General features: G+C 51.4%; 1 protein-coding gene across 2 annotated transcripts in view; it reads left to right on the top strand.

Annotated features, from left to right (window-relative positions):
* Positions 1–21,316, top strand: part of RXRB (retinoid X receptor beta) — a 40,429-nt gene that overhangs the window by 1,342 nt on the left and 17,771 nt on the right. For both annotated transcript variants that reach the window (XM_082300023.1, XM_082300022.1), the window contains exons 2-5: positions 3,287–3,495; positions 10,023–10,170; positions 16,299–16,478; positions 20,096–20,250. In XM_082300023.1, coding sequence (XP_082156149.1) covers positions 3,287–3,495; positions 10,023–10,170; positions 16,299–16,478; positions 20,096–20,250 — 692 coding nt within the window. The remainder of the gene's footprint in view (positions 1–3,286; positions 3,496–10,022; positions 10,171–16,298; positions 16,479–20,095; positions 20,251–21,316) is intronic.

The following is a 21,316-nucleotide window of genomic DNA, read 5'->3' as shown; positions in this document are numbered from 1 at the left end:
GGGGGTTTGGGGGGATCGTGAGGGGATTTTGGGCTCCTGAGGGGATTTGGGGGTCCTGAGGGGATTTTGGGGCGATCCTGAGGGGGATTTGGGGGTCCTGAGGGGATTTAGAGGGGATCGTGAGGGGATTTGTGGGTCTTGAAGGGGTTTGGGGTTCCTGAGGGGATTTCAGGGCTCCTGAGGGGATCGTGAGGGGATCCTGTGGGAGTTTAGAGGGGATCGTGAGGGGTTTGGGGGGTCCTGAGGAGGTTTGGGGGGATCGTGAGGGGATTTTGGGGGGATTGTGAGGGGATTTCAGGGCTCCTGAGGGGATTTTGGGGAGATCGTGAGGGGATTTGGGGGTCTTGAAGGGGTTTGGGGGGGATCGTGAGGGGATTTGGGGGTCTTGAAGGGGTTTGGGGGGGATCGTGAGGGGATTTGGGGGTCCTGAGGGGATTTCAGGGCTCCTGAGGGGATTTTGGGGTCCTGAGAGGATTTTGGGGATCCTGAGGGGGGTTGAGGCTCTGAGAGGATTTTAGGGGGTCCTGAGGGGGATTTTGGGGGTTCCTGAGGGGGTTGGGGGGGATCCTGAGGGGATTTTGGGGTCCTGAGGGGGTTTGGGGGGGTGCTGAGGGGATTTAGGGGGAATCGTGAGGTGATTTTAGGGGGTCGTGAGGGGATTTGGGGGTCCTGAGGGGATTTTGGGGGGTCTTGAGGGATTTTGGGGGGGATCGTGAGGGGGTTTGGGGTTCTGAGGGGAATTTGGGGGTCCTGAGGGGGTTTGAGGTTCTGAGGGGATTTTAGGGGTTCCTGAGGGGATTTTGGGGTTTGGGGGGATCGTGAGGAAATTTTGGGGTCCTGAGGTGGATTTGGGGATCCTGAGGGAAATTTGGGCTGATTTTGAGGCGATTTTGCGGTTCTGAGGTGGATTTGGGGATCCTGAGGGGATTTCGGGGGATTCTGAGGAGGATTTGGGGTGATTTTGAGGAGATTTTGGTGTTCTGAGGAGATTTGGGGTGATTCTGAGGCGATTTTGGGGTGGTTTTGAGGAGATTTGAGGTTCTGAGGGGGATTTGGGGTGATTTTGAGGAGATTTGGGGATCCAGAGGGGGATTTCAGAAGTTCCTGAGGAGATTTGGGGTGATTCTGAGGGGATTTGGGGTGATTTTGAGGAGATTTGGGGATCCAGAGGGGGATTTCAGAGGGTCCTGAGGAGATTTGGGGTGATTCTGAGGGGATTTGGGGTGATTTTGAGGAGATTTTGGGGTTTTGAGGAGGGTTTGGGGATCCTGAGGGGGATTTGGGCTGATTCTGAGGGGATTTGGGGTGATTTTGAGGAGGTTTGGGGTTCCTGAGGGAGATTTTGGGATCCTGAGGGGAATTTTGGGGTTTCTGAGGAGATTTGGGGTGATTCTGAGGGGTTTTGGGGTGATTTTGGGGAGATTTTGGGGTTTTGAGGAGGATTTGGGGTGATTCTGAGGGGATTTGGGGTGAGTTTGAGGAGATTTTGGGCTGATTTTGAAGAGATTTGGGGTTCTGAGGGCGATTTGGGCTGATTTAGAGGCAATTTTGGGGTTCTGAGGCGATTTTGGGGTGATTTAGAGGCAATTTTGGGGTTCTGAGGGGAATTTGGGGTGATTTTGAGGCGATTTTGGGGTTCCTGAGGGGGATTTGGGGATCCTGAGGGGAATTTTGGGGTTCCTGATGGGATTTGGGCTGATTTAGAGGCAATTTGGGGTTCCTGACAGAATGTGGGTGTCTCTGAGGGTCTCTGGGCTGATTTTGAGGCAATTTTGGGGTTCCTGAGGGGGATTTGGGGATCCTGAGGGGAATTTTGGGGTTCCTGACAGAATTTGGGTGTCTCTGGGGGTCTCTGGGCTGATTTTTGGGGCGATTTGGGGTTCTGAGGGGGATTTGGGCTGATTTGGGCTTCCTGACAGAATTTGGGTGTCTCTGCGGGTCTCTGGGCTGATTTTTGGGGCGATTTGGGCTGATTTTGGGACGATTTGGGGTTCTGAGGGGGATTTGGGGTTCCTGACAGAATTCGGGTGTCTCTGCGGGTCTCTGGGCTGATTTTTGGGGCGATTTGGGCTGATTTTGGGGCGATTTGGGGTTCCTGACAGAATTTGGGTGTCTCTGAGGGTCTCTGGGCTGATTTTTGGGGCGATTTGGGCTGATTTTGGGGCGATTTGGGCTTCCTGACAGAATTCGGGTGTCTCTGAGGGGTCTCTGGGCTGATTTTTGGGGCGATTTGGGCTGATTTTGGGACGATTTGGGCTTCCTGACAGAATTTGGGTGTCTCTGCGGGTCTCTGGGCTGATTTTTGGGGCGATTTGGGCTGATTTTGGGGCGATTTGGGATTCTGAGGGGGATTTGGGCTGATTTGGGGTTCCTGACAGAATTCGGGTGTCTCTGAGAGTCTCTGGGCTGATTTTTGGGGCGATTTGGGCTGATTTTGGGGCGATTTGGGCTTCTGAGGGGGATTTGGGCTGATTTGGGCTTCCTGACAGAATTTGGGTGTCTCTGCGGGTCTCGGGGCTGATTTTTGGGGCGATTTGGGCTGATTTTGGGGCGATTTGGGCTTCCTGACAGAACTTGGGTGTCTCTGCGGGTCTCGGGGCTGATTTTTGGGGCGATTTGGGCTGATTTTTGGGGCGATTTGGGCTGATTTTGGGGCGATTTGGGCTGCTTTTGAGGTGATTTGGGCTGATTTTGGGGCGATTTGGGGTTCCTGACAGAACTTGGGTGTCTCTGCGGGTCTCGGGGCTGATTTTTGGGGCGATTTGGGCTGATTTTGGGGCGATTTGGGGTTCCTGACAGAATTCGGGTGTCTCTGCGGGTCTCTGGGCTGATTTTTGGGGCGATTTGGGCTGATTTTGGGGCGATTTGGGCTTCCTGACAGAATTTGGGTGTCTCTGAGGGGTCTCTGGGCTGATTTTTGGGGCGATTTGGGCTGATTTAGAGGTGATTTGGGGTTCTGAGGGGGATTTGGGCTGATTTGGGCTTCCTGACAGAATTCGGGTGTCTCTGAGAGTCTCGGGGCTGATTTTTGGGGTGATTTGGGCTGATTTTGGGGCGATTTGGGCTGCTTTTGAGGTGATTTGGGCTGATTTGGGTTTCCTGACAGAATTCGGGTGTCTCTGCGGGTCTCGGGGCTGATTTTTGGGGCGATTTGGGCTGATTTTGGGGCGATTTGGGCTTCCTGACAGAATTCGGGTGTCTCTGCGGGGTCTCTGGGCTGATTTTTGGGGCTCCCTGACCCGATTTTGGGGGGTCCCACCCCCTTTTCTCCCCCCTCCCCCCCCAGACTGCCGGAGCCCCGACAGCTCGAGCGCCGCCTCCCCTCCCCCCCCTCCCCCCATGGGGTCCCCCCTGCCCCCAGCCCCAAATTTGGGGTCCCCCCTCCCCCCTCCCCCAAATTTGGGGTCCCCCTTCCCCGTCATCAGCTCCTCCCTGGGCTCCCCGGGGGTCCCCGCGACCCCCGCCCTCGCCTACGGCCCCGTCAGCAGCCCCCAGGTGAGAGGTTTGGGGGGAAAAGCCGCGATTTGGGGAAAATGCTGGAGTTTGGGGGGAAATTCTGAGTTTTGGGGGGGAAATGCTGGAATTTGGGGGGAAAAACCTGGAATTTAGGGGGGAAATGTTGCGATTTTGGGGGGGAAATGGTGGATTTTGGGGGGAAAAACCTGGAATTTAGGGGGGAAATTCTGAGTTTTGGGGGGGGAAAACCTGGAATTTTTGGGGGAAATGCTGGAATTTTGGGGGGAAATTCCGAGTTTTGGGGGGAAAAACCTGGATTTTGGGGGGAAATTCTGAGTTTGGGGAGGGGAAATCCTGGATTTTGGGGAGGGGGAGTCTGGATTTTGGGGGGAAAAACCTGGAATTTGGGGGGGAAATGGTGGATTTTGGGGGGAAAAACCTGGAATTTAGGGGGGAAATTCTGAGTTTTGGGGGGGGAAATCCTGGATTTTGGGGAGGGGGAGTCTGGATTTTGGGGGGAAAAACCTGGAATTTAGGGGGGAAATGCTGCGATTTTGGGGGGGAAATGCTGGATTTTGGGGGGAAGAACATGGAATTTAGCGGGGAAATTCTGAGTTTTGGGGGGGGAAATGCTGGAATTTGGGGGGAAAAACCTGGAATTTAGGGGGGAAATTCCAGGTTTTGGGGGGGAAATGCTGGATTTTGGGGAAAAACATGGAATTTGGGGGGGAAATTCTGAGTTTGGGGGGGAAATGCTGGATTTTGGGGGGAAATGCTGGAATTTGGGGGGAAAAACCTGGAATTTAGGGGGGAAATTCTGAGTTTTGGGGGGGGAAATGCTGGATTTTGGGGGGAAATGCTGGAATTTTTGGGGGAAATTCCGAGTTTTGGGGGAAAAAACCTGGATTTTGGGGGGAAATTCTGAGTTTGGGGAGGGGAAATCCTGGATTTTGGGGAGGGGGAGTCTGGATTTTGGGGGGAAAAACCTGGAATTTGGGGGGGAAATGCTGGATTTTGGGGGGAAAAACCTGGAATTTAGGGGGGAAATTCCAGGTTTTGGGGGGAAATGCTGGATTTTGGGGAAAAACATGGAATTTGGGGGGGAAATTCTGAGTTTGGGGGGGAAATGCTGGATTTTGGGGGGAAATGCTGGAATTTTTGGGGGAAATTCCGAGTTTTGGGGGGAAAAACCTGGAATTTGGGGGGAAATTCTGAGTTTGGGGAGGGGAAATCCTGGATTTTGGGGAGGGGGAGTCTGGATTTTGGGGGGAAAAACCTGGAATTTAGGGGGGAAATGCTGGATTTTGGGGAGAAAAACCCGGAATTTAGGGGGGGAAATTCTGAGTTTTGGGGGGGGAAATGCTGGATTTTGGGGAGAAAAACCTGGAATTTAGGGGGGAAATGCTGCGATTTTGGGGAAAAACCTGGAATTTGGGGGGGAAATTCTGAGTTTGGGGGGGAAATGCTGGATTTTGGGAGGAAAAACCTGGAATTTAGGGGGGAAATGGTGGATTTTGGGGAGAAAAACCTGGAATTTAGGGGGGAAATTCTGAGTTTTGGGGGGGAAATGCTGGATTTTGGGGGGAAAAACCTGGAATTTAGGGGGGAAATTCCAGGTTTTGGGGGGGAAATGCTGGATTTTGGGGAAAAACATGGAATTTAGGGGGGAAATTCTGAGTTTTGGGGGGGGAAAACCTGGAATTTTTGGGGGAAATGCTGGAATTTTGGGGGGAAATTCCGAGTTTTGGGGGGAAAAACCTGGATTTTGGGGGGAAATTCTTAGTTTGGAGAGGGGAAATCCTGGATTTTGGGGAGGGGGAGTCTGGATTTTGGGGGGAAAAACCTGGAATTTAGGGGGGAAATTCTGAGTTTTGGGGGGGGAAATGCTGGATTTTGGGGGGAAGAACATGGAATTTTTGGGGGAAATTCCAGGTTTTGGGGGGGAAATGCTGGATTTTGGGGAAAAACCTGGAATTTAGGGGGGAAATGCTGGATTTTGGAGAGAAAAACCTGGAATTTGGGGGGAAGTTCTGAGTTTTGGGGGGGAAATGCTGGATTTTGGGAGGGGGAGTCTGGATTTGGGGTAAAATGCTCGATTTTGGGAGGGAAAAACCTGGAATTTGGGGGGAAATTCTGAGTTTTGGAGGAGAAATTCTAGAGTTTGGGGGGGAAATGCCGGAATTTGGGGGGAAATGCTGGATTTTGGGGGGAAATGCTGGAATTTTGGGGGAGAAATGCTGCAGTTTGGCAGCAAATCCTGGAATTTTTGGGGGAAATTCCGAGTTTTGGGGGGAAATCCTGGAATTTGGGGGAAAAACCTGGAATTTGGGGGGGAAATTCTGAGTTTTGGGGGGGAAATGCTGGATTTTGGGGGGAAGTGCTGAGTTTTGGGGGGAAAACCCTGGAATTTAGGAGGGAAATTCCAGGTTTTGGGGGGGAAATGCTGGATTTTGGGGAAAAACATGGAATTTGGGGGGGAAATTCTGAGTTTGGGGGGGAAATGCTGGATTTTGGGGGGAAGAACATGGAATTTAGGGGGGAAATGCTGGATTTTGGGGAGAAAAACCTGGAATTTAGGGGGGAAATTCTGAGTTTTGGGGGGGAAATGGTGGAATTTGGGGGGAATAACCTGGAATTTAGGGGGGAAATTCCAGGTTTTGGGGGGGAAATGCTGGATTTTGGGGAAAAACATGGAATTTGGGGGGGAAATTCTGAGTTTGGGGGGGAAATGCTGGATTTTGGGGGGAAATGCTGGAATTTGGGGGGAAAAACCTGGAATTTAGGGGGGAAATGCTGCGATTTTGGGGGGGAAATGCTGGATTTTGGGGGGAAGAACATGGAATTTTTGGGGGAAATTCTGAGTTTTGGGGGGGGAAATGCTGGAATTTGGGGGGAAAAACCTGGAATTTAGGAGGGAAATTCCAGGTTTTGGGGGGGAAATGCTGGATTTTGGGGAAAAACATGGAATTTGGGGGGGAAATTCTGAGTTTGGGGGGGAAATGCTGGATTTTGGGGGGAAAAACCTGGAATTTAGGGGGGAAATGGTGGATTTTGGGGAGAAAAACGTGGAATTTAGGGGGGAAATTCTGAGTTTTGGGGGGGAAATGCTGGATTTTGGGGGGAATAACCTGGAATTTGGGGGGAAAAACCTGGAATTTAGGGGGGAAATGCTGCGATTTTGGGGGGGAAATGCTGGATTTTGGGGGGAAAAACCTGGAATTTAGGGGGGAAATTCTGAGTTTTGGGGGGGAAATGCTGGATTTTGGGGGGAAATGCTGGAATTTTTGGGGGAAATTCCGAGTTTTGGGGGGAAAAACCTGGATTTTGGGGGGAAATTCTGAGTTTGGGGAGGGGAAATCCTGGATTTTGGGGAGGGGGAGTCTGGATTTTGGGGGGAAAAACCTGGAATTTGGGGGGGAAATGCTGGAATTTGGGGGGAAGAACATGGAATTTAGGGGGGAAATTCCAGGTTTTGGGGGGGAAATGCTGGATTTTGGGGGGAAAAACCTGGAATTTAGGGGGGAAATGCTGGATTTTGGAGAGAAAAACCTGGAATTTGGGGGGAAGTTCTGAGTTTTGGGGGGGAAATGCTGGATTTTGGGAGGGGGAGTCTGGATTTGGGGTAAAATGCTCGATTTTGGGAGGGAAAAACCTGGAATTTGGGGGGAAATTCTGAGTTTTGGAGGAGAAATTCTAGAGTTTGGGGGGGAAATGCTGGATTTTGGGGGGAAATGCTGGATTTTGGGGGGAAATGCTGGAATTTTGGGGGAGAAATGCTGCAGTTTGGCAGCAAATCCTGGAATTTTGGGGGGAAATTCCGAGTTTTGGGGGGAAATTCTGGAATTTGGGGGAAAAACCTGGAATTTGGGGGGGAAATTCTGAGTTTTGGGGGGGAAATTCTGGAATTTGGGGGGAAGTGCTGAGTTTTGGGGGGAAAAACCTGGAATTTAGGAGGGAAATTCCAGGTTTTGGGGGGGAAATGCTGGATTTTGGGGAAAAACCTGGAATTTGGGGAGGGGGAGTCTGGATTTGGGGTAAAATGCTGGATTTTGGGGGGGAAATTCCGAGTTTTGGGGGAAAATCCTGGAATTTTGGGGGGGGGGAAATCCTGGAATTTGAGGGGGGAATTCTGGAATTTGAGGGGGAAATGCTGGATTTTGGGGGGAAAAAACCTGGATTTTGGGGGGAAATCCTGGAATTTTGGGGGAGGGAAATCCTGGATTTTGGGGGGGGAAATGTTGGAATTTGGCAGGAAATCCTGGAATTTTGGGGGGAAATTCTGAGTTTTGGGGGGAAATGCTGGATTTTGGAGAGAAAATGCTGGAATTTGGGGGGAAATTCCGAGTTTTGGGGGGGAAATGCTGGATTTTGGGGAGGGAACCCGGGATTTTGGGGGGAAATGCTGGAATTTTTGGGGGAAATTCTGACTTTTGGGGGGGAAATTCTGAGTTTTGGGGGGAAATTCCGAGTTTTGGGGGGGAAATCCTGTATTTTAGGGGGAAATCCTGAATTTCGGGTGGTTTCCCATGGACTCAGAGTGGTTTTGGGTGGTTTTCCATGGATTTGGGGTGATTTTGGATGGCTTTTCCCTGGATTTGGGGTGATTTTGGCTGCTTTTCCCTGGATTTTGGGTTCTTTTCCCTGGATTTTGGGTGCTTTTCCCTGGATTTGGGGTCATTTTGGCTGTTTTTCTCTGGATTTGGGGTTATTTTTTCCCTGGATTTGGGGATGATTTTGGCTGCTTTCCCATGGATTTTGGGTTCTTTTCCCTGGATTTGGGGTCATTTTGGGTTCTTTTCCCTGGATTTGGGGTGGTTTTTCCCTGGATTTGGGGTCATTTTGGCTGGATTTGGGGTGATTTTGGGTGCTTTTCCCTGGATTTGGGGTGATTTTGGGTGCTTTTTCCCTGGATTTGGGGTGGTTTTGGGTGGTTTTTCCCTGGATTTTGGGGTCATTTGGGGTGGTTCTCCATGGATTTTGGGTTCTTTTCCCTGGATTTTGGGTGGTTTTGGGTTCTTTTCCCTGGATTCGGGGTGATTTTGGGTTGTTTTCCCTGGATTTGGGGCGATTTTGGGTGGTTTTTCCCTGGATTTGGGGCGATTTTGGGTTCTTTTCCCTGGATTTGGGGTGATTTTGGGTTCTTTTCCCTGGATTTGGGGTCATTTTGGGTTCTTTTCCCTGGATTTGGGGTGGTTTTTCCCTGGATTTGGGGTCATTTTGGCTGGATTTGGGGTGATTTTGGGTGCTTTTCCCTGGATTTGGGGTGATTTTGGGTGCTTTTTCCCTGGATTTGGGGTGGTTTTGGGTGGTTTTTCCCTGGATTTTGGGGTCATTTGGGGTGGTTCTCCATGGATTTTGGGTTCTTTTCCCTGGATTTTGGGTGGTTTTGGGTTCTTTTCCCTGGATTCGGGGTGATTTTGGGTTGTTTTCCCTGGATTTGGGGTAATTTTGGGTGGTTTTTCCGTGGATTTGGGGCCATTTTGGGTTCTTTTCCCGGAATTTTGGCTGCATTTGGGTTCTTTCCCCTGGATTTGGGGTGATTTTGGGTTCTTTTCCCTGGATTTGGGATCATTTTGTGTTCTTTTCCCTGGATTTGCGGTGATTTTGGCTGTTTTTCCTTCGATTTGGGGTGCTTTTGGGTTCTTTTCCCTGGATTTGGGGTGATTTTGGGTTCTTTTCCCTGGATTTGGGGTGATTTTGGGTTCTTTTGCCTGGATTTGGGGCGATTTTGGGTGCTTTTCCCTGTATTTGGGGCGATTTTGGGTGCTTTTCCCTGGATTTGGGGTAATTTTGGGTGTTTTTTCCGTGGATTTGGGGTCATTTTGGGTTCTTTCCCCTGGTTTTTGGCTGCTTTTGGGTGCTTTCCCTTGGATTTTGGGTTCTTTTGCCTGGATTTGGGGTGATTTTGGGTTCTTTTCCCTGGATTTGGGGTGATTTTGTGTTCTTTTCCCTGGATTTGGGGTGATTTTGGCTGTTTTTCCTTGGATTTGGGGTGCTTTTGGCTGCTTTTCCCTGGATTTGGGGTGGTTTTGGGTTCTTTTCCCTGGATTTGGGGTGATTTTGGCTGTTTTTCCTTGGATTTGGGGTGCTTTTGGGTGCTTTTCCCTGGATTTGGGGTGGTTTTGGGTTCTTTTCCCTGGATTTGGGGTAATTTTGGGTTCTTTTGCCTGGATTTGGGATCATTTTGGGTTCTTTTCCCTGGATTTGGGGCGATTTTGGGTGCTTTTCCCTGGATTTGGGGTAATTTTTCCCTGGATTTGGGGTCATTTTGTGTTCTTTTCCCTGGATTTGGGGTAATTTTGGCTGTTTTTCCGTGGATTTGGGGTCATTTTGGCTGCTTTCCCCTGGATTTTGGCTGCTTTTGGGTGCTTTCCCTTGGATTTTGGGTTCTTTTCCCTGGATTTGGGGTAATTTTGGCTGCTTTTCCCTGGATTTGCGGTGATTTTGGCTGCTTTTCCCTGGATTTTGGCTGCTTTTGGGTGGTTTTTCCCTGGATTTGGGCTGCTTTTGGGTGCTTTCCCCTGGATTTTGGGTGCTTTTGCCTGGATTTGGTGCTTTCCCCGCAGATCAACTCGACGGTGCCGCTCTCGGCGCTGCCTCCCGGCAGCGGCTCCGAGGACGTGAAGCCCCCGCTGGGAATTCGGGGCCCCCCCGGCTGCGCCCCCCACGGCGCCGGGAAGCGGCTCTGCGCCATCTGCGGGGACCGATCCTCGGGTAGGGAAACGGGGCAAAAACGGGGGAAAACGGGAAAAAACGGGGCGAAAACGGGGGGAAATGGGAAAAAACGGGGCGAAAACGGGAAAAACGGGGGCGAAAACGAGAAAAACGGGGAAAAAATGGGGTAGAAACGGGAAAAACGGGGGGAAACGGGGGGAAAAAATGGGGGAGAAACGGGAAAAACGGGGCTCTGCGGGGACAGATCCTTGGGTAGGGCAAACGGGGCGAAAACGGGGGAAAACGAGAAAAAACGGGGCGAAAATGGGAAAAACGGGGGGAAATCGGGGGAAAAACGGGAAAAAACGGGGCGAAAACGGGAAAAACGGGGGGAAATCGGGGGGAAACGGGAAAAAACGGGGCGAAAACGGGAAAAACGGGGGGAAACGGGGGGAAAAAATGGGGGAGAAACGGGAAAAACGGGGCGAAACGGGAAAAACGGGGAAAAAATGGGAAAAAACGGGGGAGAAATGGGAAAAACGGGGGAAAACGGGAAAAAACGGAGCAGAAACAGGAAAAACGGGGTTCTGCGGGGACAGATCCTCGGGTAGGGAAACGGGGCGGAAACGGGGGGAAACGGGAAAAACGGGGCGAAAACGGGAGAAACGGGGGGAACGGGGGAAAATGGGAAAAAACGGGGGAGAAACGGGAAAAACGGGGTTCTGCGGGGACAGATCCATGGGTAGGAAAAACGGGGCGAAAACGGGGGAAAAAGGGAAAAAATGGGAGAAAAGGGAAAGACGGGGCGAAAACGGGGGGAAACAGGAAAAAACGGGGGAGAAACGGGAAAAACGGGGTTCTGCGGGGACAGATCCTCGGGTAGGGAAAACGGGGCGAAAACGGGGGAAAACGGGAAAAATGGGGCGAAAACGGGAAAAACGGGGCGAAACGGGGGGAAAAAATGGGGTAGAAACGGGAAAAACGGGGCGAAAACGAGAAAAACGGGGAAAAAATGGGGGAGAAACGGGAAAAACGGGGTTCTGCGGGGACAGATCCTCGGGTAGGGAAACGGGGTGAAATCGGGGGAAAACGGGAAAAAACGGGGCGAAAATGGGAAAAACGGGGGCGAAAACGAGAAAAACGGGGGGAAACGGGAAAAAACGGGGTGAAAACGGGAAAAACGGGGGGAAACGGGGGAAAATGGGAAAAAACGGGGGAGAAACGGGAAAAACGGGGTTCTGCGGGGACAGATCCATGGGTAGGAAAAACGGGGCGGAAATGGGGGAAAAAGGGAAAAAACGGGGCGAAAATGGGGGAAAACGGGAAAAAAACGGGGAGAAACGGGAAAAACGGGGCGAAAACGGGAAAAACGGGGGGAAATCGGGGGGAAACGGGAAAAACGGGGGAGAAACGGGAAAAACGGGGCGAAACGGGAAAAACGGGGCGAAAACGAGAAAAACGGGGAAAAAATGGGGGAGAAACAGGAAAAACGGGGTTCTGCGGGGACAGATCCTCGGGTAGGGAAACGGGGCGGAAACGGGGGAAAACGGGAAAAAACGGGGCGAAAACGGGAAAAACGGGGGGAAATCGGGGGGAAAACGGGAAAAAACGGGGCGAAAACGGGAAAAACGGGGGCGAAAACGAGAAAAACGGGGAAAAAATGGGGGAGAAACGGGAAAAACGGGGTTCTGTGGGGACCGATCCTCGGGTAGGGAAAACGGGGCAAAAACGGGGGAAAACGGGAAAAACGGGGCGAAAACGGGAAAAACGGGGGGAAACGGGGGAAAATGGGAAAAAACGGGGGAGAAACGGGAAAAACGGGGTTCTGCGGGGACAGATCCATGGGTAGGAAAAACGGGGCGAAAACGGGGGAAAAAGGGAAAAAACGGGAGAAAAGGGAAAGACGGGGCGAAAACGGGGGAAAACGGGGGAGAAACGGGAAAAACGGGGGGAAATTGGGGGAAACGGGAAAAAACGGGGAAGAAACGGGAAAAACGGGGTTCTGCGGGGACAGATCCTTGGGTAGGAAAAACGGGGTGAAAACGGGGGAAAACGGGAAAAACGGGACGAAATCGGGGGGAAACGGGAAAGACGGGGTTCTGCGGGGACCGATCCTCGGGTAGGGAAAACGGGGCGAAATCGGGGGAAAACGGGAAAAAACGGGGCGAAAACGGGAAAAACGGGGGGAAATCGGGGGGAAAACGGGAAAAAACGGGGCGAAAACGGGAAAAACGGGGGGAAACGGGGGGAAAAAATGGGGGAGAAACGGGAAAAACGGGGTTCTGCGGGGACCGATCCTCGAGTAGGGAAAACGGGGCAAAAACGGGGGAAATGGGAAAAAACGGGGCGAAAACGGGGGGAAATGGGAAAAAACGGGGGAGAAACGGGAAAAAACGGGGCGAAAACGAGAAAAACGGGGCGAAAACGGGGGGAAACGGGAAAAACGGGGTTCTGCGGGGACAGATCTTTGGGTAGGGCAAACGGGGAAAAAACGGGGGAAAACGGGAAAAAACGGGGCAAAAATGGGAAAAACGGGGGGAAATCGGGGGGAAACGGGGGAGAAACGGGAAAATCGGGGCTCTGCGGGGACAGATCCTTGGGTAGGAAAAACGGGGTGAAAACGGGAAAAAACGGGGGAGAAACGGGAAAAACGGGGCGAAAACGGGGAGAAACGGGAAAAAACGGGGGAGAAACGGGAAAAACGGGGCTCTGCGGGGACAGATCCTTGGGTAGGGCAAACGGGGCGAAAACGGGGGAAAACGGGAAAAAACGGGGGAGAAACGGGAAAAACGGGGCGAAACGGGAAAGACGGGGCGAAATCGGGGGGAAACAGGAAAAAACGGGGGAGAAACGGGAAAAACGGGGGAAACGGGAAAAAACGGAGGAGAAACAGGAAAAACGGGGTTCTGCGGGGACAGATCCTCGGGTAGGGAGGGGAAATGGGGCGAAATTGGGGGAGAAACGGGAAAAAACGGGGGAGAAACGGGAAAAACGGGGCGAAAACGGGAAAAAACGGGAGAAACGGGGTGAAAATGGGGAAAACGGGAAAAAAACGGGGGAAAACGGGAAAAAACGGGGCGAAAATGGGGGAAAACGGGAAAAAAACGGGGGAGAAACGGGAAAAACGGGGCGAAACGGGAAAAAACGGAGGAGAAACGGGAAAGACAGGGTGAAAACGGGGGAAAACGGGGGAGAAACGGGAAAAACGGGGGGAAATCGGGGGGAAACGGGAAAAAACGGGGGAGAAACGGAAAAAACGGGGCAAAATCGGGGAGAAACGGGAAAAAGCGGGGGAGAAACGGGAAAAACGGGGTGAAATCGGGGGAAAACGGGAAAAAACGGGGGAGAAACGGGAAAAACGGGGCGAAAACGGGGGAGAAACGGGAAAAACGGGGGAGAAACGGGAAAAACGGGGTGAAATCGGGGGAAAACGGGAAAAAACGGGGGAGAAACGGGAAAGACGGGGTGAAAACGGGGGAGAAACGGGAAAAACGGGGGAGAAACGGGAAAAACGGGGCGAAAACGGGGGGAAACGGGAAAAAACGGGGGAGAAAGGGGGAAAACGGGAAAAAACGGGGCGAAAATGGGGGAAAACGGGAAAAAACGGGGGAGAAACGGGAAAAACGGGGTGAAAATGGGGGGAAACAGGAAAAAACGGGGGAGAAACGGGAAAAACGGGGTTCTGCGGGGACAGATCCTCGGGTAGGGAGGGGAAAAAATGGAGCGAAAATGGGGGGAAATGGGGAAAAATGGGGAGAAAATGGGGTTCTGTGGGGACAGATCCTCGGGTAGGGCGGGGAAACGGGGGGAAATAGGAAAAAACGGGGAGAAACGGGAAAAACGGGGTTCTGCGGGGACAGATCCTCGGATACGGTGGGGAAAATGGGGGAAAAATGGGAAAAAAAAGGGAAAAACAGGGCGAAAATGGGAAAAATGGGGGGAAACGGGGAGAAAATGGGGAAAAAATGGGAAAAAAACAGGATTTTGGGGGGACTGGTCCTCGGGTAGGGCCGGGAAACGGGGGGGAAATGGGAAAAAACGGGATAAAAACGGGAAAAATGGGAAAAATGAGGTTCTGCGGGGACCAGTCCTCGGGTACGGTGGGGAAACGGGGGGGAAATGGGGAAAAACAGGGGAAAACGGGAAAAAACGGGGAGAAAATGGGGTTTGGGGGGTTCTGCAGCTTTTGGGTCGGTTTTGGGTCGGTTTTTGTGGCTTTTGGGTTGATTTTTGTGTCTTTTGGGTCAGTTTTGGGTCGATTTTTGTGTTCTTTGGGTCGGTTTTGGGTTGGTTTTTGTGGCCTTTGGGTTGATTTTTGTGTCTTTTGGGTCAGTTTTGGGTCGATTTTTGTGTCCTTTGGGTCGGTTTTGGGTTGGTTTTTGTGGCCTTTGGGTCGATTTTTGTGGATTTTGGGTCGGTTTTGGCTCCGTTTTTGTGGCTTTTCGCTTGGTTTTTGTGGCTTTTGGGTTGATTTTTGGTGGCTTTGGGCTCAGTTTTGGGTCGGTTTTTGTGGATTTTGGGTCGGTTTTTATGAATTTTGGGTCGATTTTTGTGCCTTTTGGGTCAATTTTTGTGCCTTTTGGGTTGGTTTTGCTCAGTTTTTCTGACTTTTGGCTCGATTTTGGCTCGATTTTTGTGGCTTTTGTGTTGGTTTTGGCTCGGTTTTTGTGGCTTTCGGGTCAGTTTTGGGTCGATTTTTGTGGCTTTTGGGTCAGTTTTGGGTTGGTTTTTGTGGCTTTTGGGTCGATTTTTGTGTCTTTTGGGTCGGTTTTGGCTCCGTTTTTGTGGCTTTTCGCTTGGTTTTTGTGGCTTTTGGGTTGATTTCTGTGGCTTTGGCCTCAGTTTTGGGTCGGTTTTTGTGCCTTTTGGGTCTGTTTTGACTCAGTTTTGGTGGCTTTTGGGTTGATTTCTGTGACTTTTGGGTCAGTTTTTGTTCCTTTTGGCTTGATTTTTGTGCTTTTTGGCTCAGTTTTGGGTTGATTTCTGTGACTTTTGGCTCGGTTTTTGCTGCTTTTTTCCCCATTTCGCCTCATTTCACCTCCGTTTTTCCGATTTTCGCGCCGTTTTTTTCCGGCTTTTTTGCCCAAAACCGCCGGAATTGTCCCCGAATCTGCAGGGAAGCATTATGGGATGTCGAGCTCCTCGCAGCGCCCTCGGCGGGGCCCGGGCGCTTCGGGGCGATTCCGCTGCATTTTGGGTCGGTTCTTGTGGATTTTGGGTCGGTTCTTGTGGATTTTGGGTCGGTTTTTGTGGATTTTGGGTCGGTTTAGGGTTGATTTTTGTGGATTTTGGGTTGGTTTTGGGATGATTTTGGGTCAATTTCTGTGGAATTTGGGCTGGGTTTTGCTCAGTTTTTGTAGCTTTTGGGTTGATTTTTGTGGTTTTGAGTCAATTTTTGTGCCTTTTGGTTTGGTTTTGGGTCAGTTTTTGTGGATTTTGGGTTGATTTTTATGAATTTTGGGTTGATTTTTGTGGATTTTGGGTGGATTTTGACTTGATTTTTGTGCCTTTTGGGTCGATTTTTATGAATTTTGGGTCAATTTTTGTGGAATTCGGGTTCGTTTTTGGTTGATTTCTGTGGATTTTGGCTTGGGTTTTGTGGCTTTTGGGTCGATTTTTTGTCCCTTTTGGGTCAGTTTTGGGTCGATTTTTGTGTCTTTTGGGTCGGTTTTGACTCGGTTTTTGTGGCTTTTCGCTTGGTTTTTTGTGGCTTTTGGGTTGATTTTTGGTGGCTTTGGGCTCGGTTTTGGGTCAATTTTTGTGCCTTTTGGGTCTGTTTTGACTCGGTGTTTGTGGCTTTTGGGTTGATTTCTGTGACTTTTGGCTCGGTTTTTGTTCCTTTTGGCTCGATTTTTGTGCCTTTTGGCTCAGTTTTGGGTTGATTTCTGTGGCTTTTGGCTCGGTTTTTGTTCCTTTTGGCTCGATTTTTGTGCCTTTTGGCTCAGTTTTGGGTTGATTTCTGTGACTTTTGGCTCGGTTTTTGTTCCTTTTGGCTCGATTTTTGTGCTTTTTGGCTCAGTTTTGGGTTGATTTCTGTGACTTTCGGCTCGATTTTCGCGCCGTCTTTTCCCCACTTCGCCTCATTTCGCCTCCGTTTCTCCGATTTTCGCGCCGTTTTTTTCCGATTTTCGCGCCGTTTTTTCCGGCTTTTTTGCCCAAAACCGCCAGAATTGTCCCCGAATCCGCAGGGAAGCATTATGGGGTGTCGAGCTGTGAGGGCTGCAAGGGCTTCTTCAAGCGCACGATCCGCAAGGACCTGACCTACACCTGCCGCGACAACCGCGAGTGCGTCGTGGACAAGCGGCAGCGCAACCGCTGCCAGTACTGCCGCTACCAGAAGTGCCTGGCCACCGGCATGAAGCGCGAGGGTAACTGGGACGCACTGGGAGGCACTGGGAGGCACTGGGAGAGGGATTTGCTGCGAAAAAACGGAGGGAAAAGGGAAAAAAACGAGGCAAATCGGGGGGAAAATGGGCTTTTTAGGGGTAAAATCAGTGGGAAATGGAGGTTTAGGGGTACTGGGAGGGACTGGGATGGACTGGGAGGGATTGGGATGGACTGGGAGGGACTGGGAGAGGGATTTGCTGCGAAAAAACGGAGGGAAAAGGGAAAAAAAGGGCGAAAAAATGGGATTTTGGGGGGTGAAATGGGGGAAAAATGGGGGTTATGGGGTACTGGGAGGGAATTGGGAGGCACTGGGATGGACTGGGAGGCACTGGGAGGGACTGGGAGGCACTGGGAGAGGGATTTGCTGCGAGAAAACGGAGGGAAAAGGGAAAAAAACGAGGAAAATCGGGGGGAAAATGGGCTTTTTAGGGGTAAAATCAGTGGGAAATGGAGGTTTAGGGGTACTGGGAGGGAATTGGGAGGGACTGGGATGGGACTGGGATGGGACTGGGGGAGGAGATTTGGGGAGAAAACGGGAAAAAATGGGGAAAAAAGGGCGAAATCTTTCCCGTTTTCCCCCCATTCCCCCCCCATTTTTCCCCATTTTCCCTTTTTTTCCCCCATTTTCCCACCCCCATTCCCCCCCATATTTTCCCCATTTTTCCCCATTTTCCCCCCATTTCCTCCTCCCATTTTTCCCCCCATTTCCCCATTTCCTTCCTTTTTTTCCCATTTCCCCCGTTTTTTCCCTGATTTTTCCCCCCATTTTCTCCCTTTCCCCCTCTTTCTGCCTCTTTTTTTTCCCTTTTCCCCCGTTTTTTGCCATTTTCCCCCATTTCACCCCATTTTCCCCCATTTTTCCCCCACTTCCCCCCATTCCCCCCATATTTTCCCCATTTTTTCCCAATTTCCTCCCATTTTCCCCCATTTTCCCCCCCTTTTCCCCATTTTTTCCCTTTTTTCCCCATTTTCCCCCCAATTTCCCCCCATTTTCCCCTTATTTCTCCCCCCTTTTCCCTTTTTTCCCCATTTCCCCAATTTTCCCCCTTTTTTCCCCATTTCCCCCCCTTCTTTTACCCATTTCCTCCCAATTTTCTCCCCTCATTTCCCCCATTTTCCCCCCATTTTTTCCCCATTTCCCCCCATTTCCCCCATTTTCCCCTTTTTCCCCCCTTTTCCCCCCATTTCCCCCATTTTTTTCCCATTTCTCCCCCATTTCCCCCCTTCTTTTCCCCATTTCCTCCCCATTTTCCCCCATTTTCCTCTTTTTCTCACCCCATTTCCCCCTTTTTTTCCTGTTTTACCCCCCATTTTTCCCCATTTCCCCCCATTTTTCCCCTTTTCCCCCCATTTTTCTCCATTTCCCCCTTATTTCTCCCCCATTTTTCTCCCCATTTCTTCCCCCCTATTTTTTCTCCCCCATTTTTCCCCCATTTTCCGCCATTTTTCCCCATTCCCCCCTATTTTCTCCTCCTTTTTTCCCCTTTTCCCCCATTTCCCCCCTATTTTCTCCCCCATTTTCCCCCATTTTTCCCCATTTTCCCCCTATTTTCTCCCCCATTTCCCCCATTTTTTCCCCATTTCCCCCCCTTTTCTCCCCCATTTCCCCCCATTTTTCCCCATTTCTCCTCCATTTTCCCCCATTTTTCCCCATTTTCCCCTCATTTTCTCCCCCATTTTCCCCCCTATTTTCTCCCCCATTTTCCCCCATTTTTCCCCATTTCCCCCCTATTTTCTCCTCCTTTTTCCCCTTCCCCCATTTTCCCTCTATTTTCTCCCCCATTTCCCCCCATTTCTTCCCATTTTCCCCCATTTCCCCCCCTTTTCTCCCCCACTTCCCCCCATTTTTCCCCATTTCCCCCCATTTGCCCCCCATTTTTACCCATTTCCCCCCATTTTTTCCCCATTTCCCCCCCCATTCCTCCCCTTTTTCCCCCCCATTTCCCCCCATTTTTCCCCATTTCTCCTCCATTTTCCCCCATTTTTCCCCATTCCCCCCTATTTTCTCCTCCTTTTTTCCCCTTTTCCCCCATTTCCCCCCTATTTTCTCCCCCATTTCCCCCCATTTTTCCCCATTTCCCCCCATTTTTTCCCCATTTCTCCCCTATTTTCCCCCCATTTTTTCCCCATTCCCCCCATTTTCTCCCCCATTTTTCCCCATTTTCCCCCATTTTCCCCCATTTTTCCCCCATTTTTTCCCCATTTTTTCCCCATTTTTCCCCATTTTTTCCCCATTTTTCCCCATTTTTCTCCCCATTTTTTCCCCCCTATTTTTTCTCCCCCATTTTTCCCCCATTTCCCCCATTTTTCCCCATTTCCCCCCTATTTTCTCCTCCTTTTTTCCCCTTTTCCCCCATTTCCCCCCATTTTTTCCCCATTTCCCCCCTATTTTCTCCCCCATTTTTCCCCATTTCTCCCCCATTTTCCCCCATTTTTTCCCCATTTCCCCCCTATTTTCCCCCCATTTTTTTCCCCATTTCCCCCTATTTTCTCCCCCATTTTTCCCCATTTCCCCCCATTTTTCCCCATTTTCCCCCTATTTTCTCCCCCATTTCCCCCATTTTTTCCCCATTTCCCCCCCTTTTCTCCCCCATTTCCCCTCCATTTCCCCCCCTTTTTCCCCCCCATTTCTCCCCTATTTTCTCCCCCATTTTTCCCCATTTCTCCCCCATTTTCCCCCATTTTCCCCCATTTTTCCCCATTCCCCCCTATTTTCTCCTCCTTTTTTCCCCTTTTCCCCCATTTCCCCCCCATTTTTTCCCCATTTCCCCCCTATTTTCTCCCCCATTTTTCCCCATTTCTCCCCCATTTCCCCCCATTTTTCCCCATTTCCCCCCTATTTCCCCCCCATTTCTCCCCTATTTTCTCCCCCATTTTTCCCCATTTCTCCTCCATTTTCCCCCATTTTTCCCCATTCCCCCCTATTTTCTCCTCCTTTTTTCCCCTTTTCCCCCATTTCCCCCCCTTTTCTCCCCCACTTCCCCCCATTTTTTTCCCCATTTCCCCCCATTTTTTCCCCATTTCCCCCCTATTTTCCCCCCATTTTTTTCCCCATTTCTCCCCCATTTTCCCCCATTTTTTTCCCCATTTCCCCCCTATTTTCTCCCCCATTTTTCCCCATTTCCCCCCATTTTTCCCCATTTTCCCCCTATTTTCTCCCCCATTTCCCCCATTTTTTCCCCATTTCCCCCCCTTTTTCCCCCCCATTTCTCCCCTATTTTCTCCCCCATTTTTCCCCATTTCTCCCCCATTTCCCCCCCATTTTTTCCCCATTCCCCCCATTTTCTCCCCCATTTTTCCCCATTTCCCCCCCTTTTCCCCCCCTATTTCCCCCCGCATTTCCCCCCATTTTTCCCTATTCCCCCCCATTTTCTCCCCCATTTTTCCCCATTTCCCCCATTTCCCCCCTATTTTCCCCCCATTTTTTTCCCCATTTCCCCCCCATTTTTCCCCATTTCCCCCCCCATTTCCCCCCCCATTTTCCCCCCCCCATTTTCCCCCCATTTTCTCCCCCACTTTTCCCCATTTTTTTCCCCATTTTTTTCCCCATTCCCCCCATTTTTTCCCCGATCTTTGCCCCCGTGTCCCGGTGCCGCAGCGGTGCAGGAGGAGCGCCAGCGGGGCAAGGACAAGGAGGCCGAAGGGGAGCTGGGGCTGCCGCCGGGCGAGGAGATGCCGGTGGAGAAGCTGCTCGAGGCCGAGCTCGCCGTGGAGCCCAAGAGCGACGACGGCGCCGGGCCCGGCGGCACCTCCGTGAGTGCCGGGCGGCTGCGGGGCCCCGGGCCCTGCGCGTTGCCGCCCAAACCCCGCCGGAAGTCCCGCCTAAACCCCGCCAAAACTCCCGCCAAAAACCCCGCCAAAACCCCACCAAAACCCCGCCGAAAGTCCTGCTCAGTTCCCGCCAAAACCCCGCCGAAAGTCCTGCTCAGTTCCCGCCAAAACCCCGCCGAAAGTCCTGCTCAGTTCCCGCCAAAACCCCGCCGAAAGTCCTGCTCAGTTCCCGCCAAAACCCCGCCGAAAGTCCTGCTCAGTTCCCGCCAAAACCCCTTCGAAATCCTCCTCAGTTCCCGCCAAAATTCCCACCAAAACCCCACCGAAAGTCCTGCTCAATTCCCGCCAAAATTCCCACCGAAACCCCGCGGAAAGTCCTCCTCGATTCCCACCAAAACCCCGCCGAAAGTCCTGCTCAGTTCCCGCCAAAATTCCTGCCAAAACCCCGCCGAAAGTCCTGCTCAGTTCCCGCCAAAACTCCCGCCAAAGCCCTGCCAAAAGTCCTGCTTAATTCCCGCCAAAACCCCGCCGAAAGTCCTGCTCAGTTCCCGCCAAAATTCCTGCCTAAACCCCGCCGAAAGTCCTGCTCAGTTCCCGCCAAAACCCCGCCGAAAGTCCTGCTCAGTTCCCGCCAAAATTCCCACCAAAACCCCACCGAAAGTCCTGCTTAATTCCCGCCAAAACCCCGCCAAAATTCCCACCGAAAGTCCTGCTCAGTTCCCGCCAAAATTCCCGCCGAAATCCTCCTCAGTTCCCGCCAAAATTCCCGCCGAAAGTCCTGCTCAGTTCCCGCCAAAACCCCTTCGAAATCCTCCTCAGTTCCCGCCAAAATTCCCACCAAAACCCCGCCGAAAGTCCTGCTCAGTTCCCGCCAAAATTCCTTCAAAAGTCCTCCTCAATTCCCGCCAAAATTGCTGCCGAAATTCCTTAAAATTCCCGCCAGAATTCCCGCTGAAATTCCTTTTAAAGTCGTCCTAAATTCCCGCCAAAATTCCCGCCAAAATTCCTTAAAATTCCCGCCAAAATTTTCACCAGAATTCCCTTAAAA

Source organism: Coloeus monedula (genome assembly GCF_965178545.1).
Source record: "Coloeus monedula genome assembly, chromosome: 36".
Taxonomy (NCBI): domain Eukaryota; kingdom Metazoa; phylum Chordata; class Aves; order Passeriformes; family Corvidae; genus Coloeus; species Coloeus monedula.
This window is presented reverse-complemented; position numbering and strand designations above follow the sequence as displayed.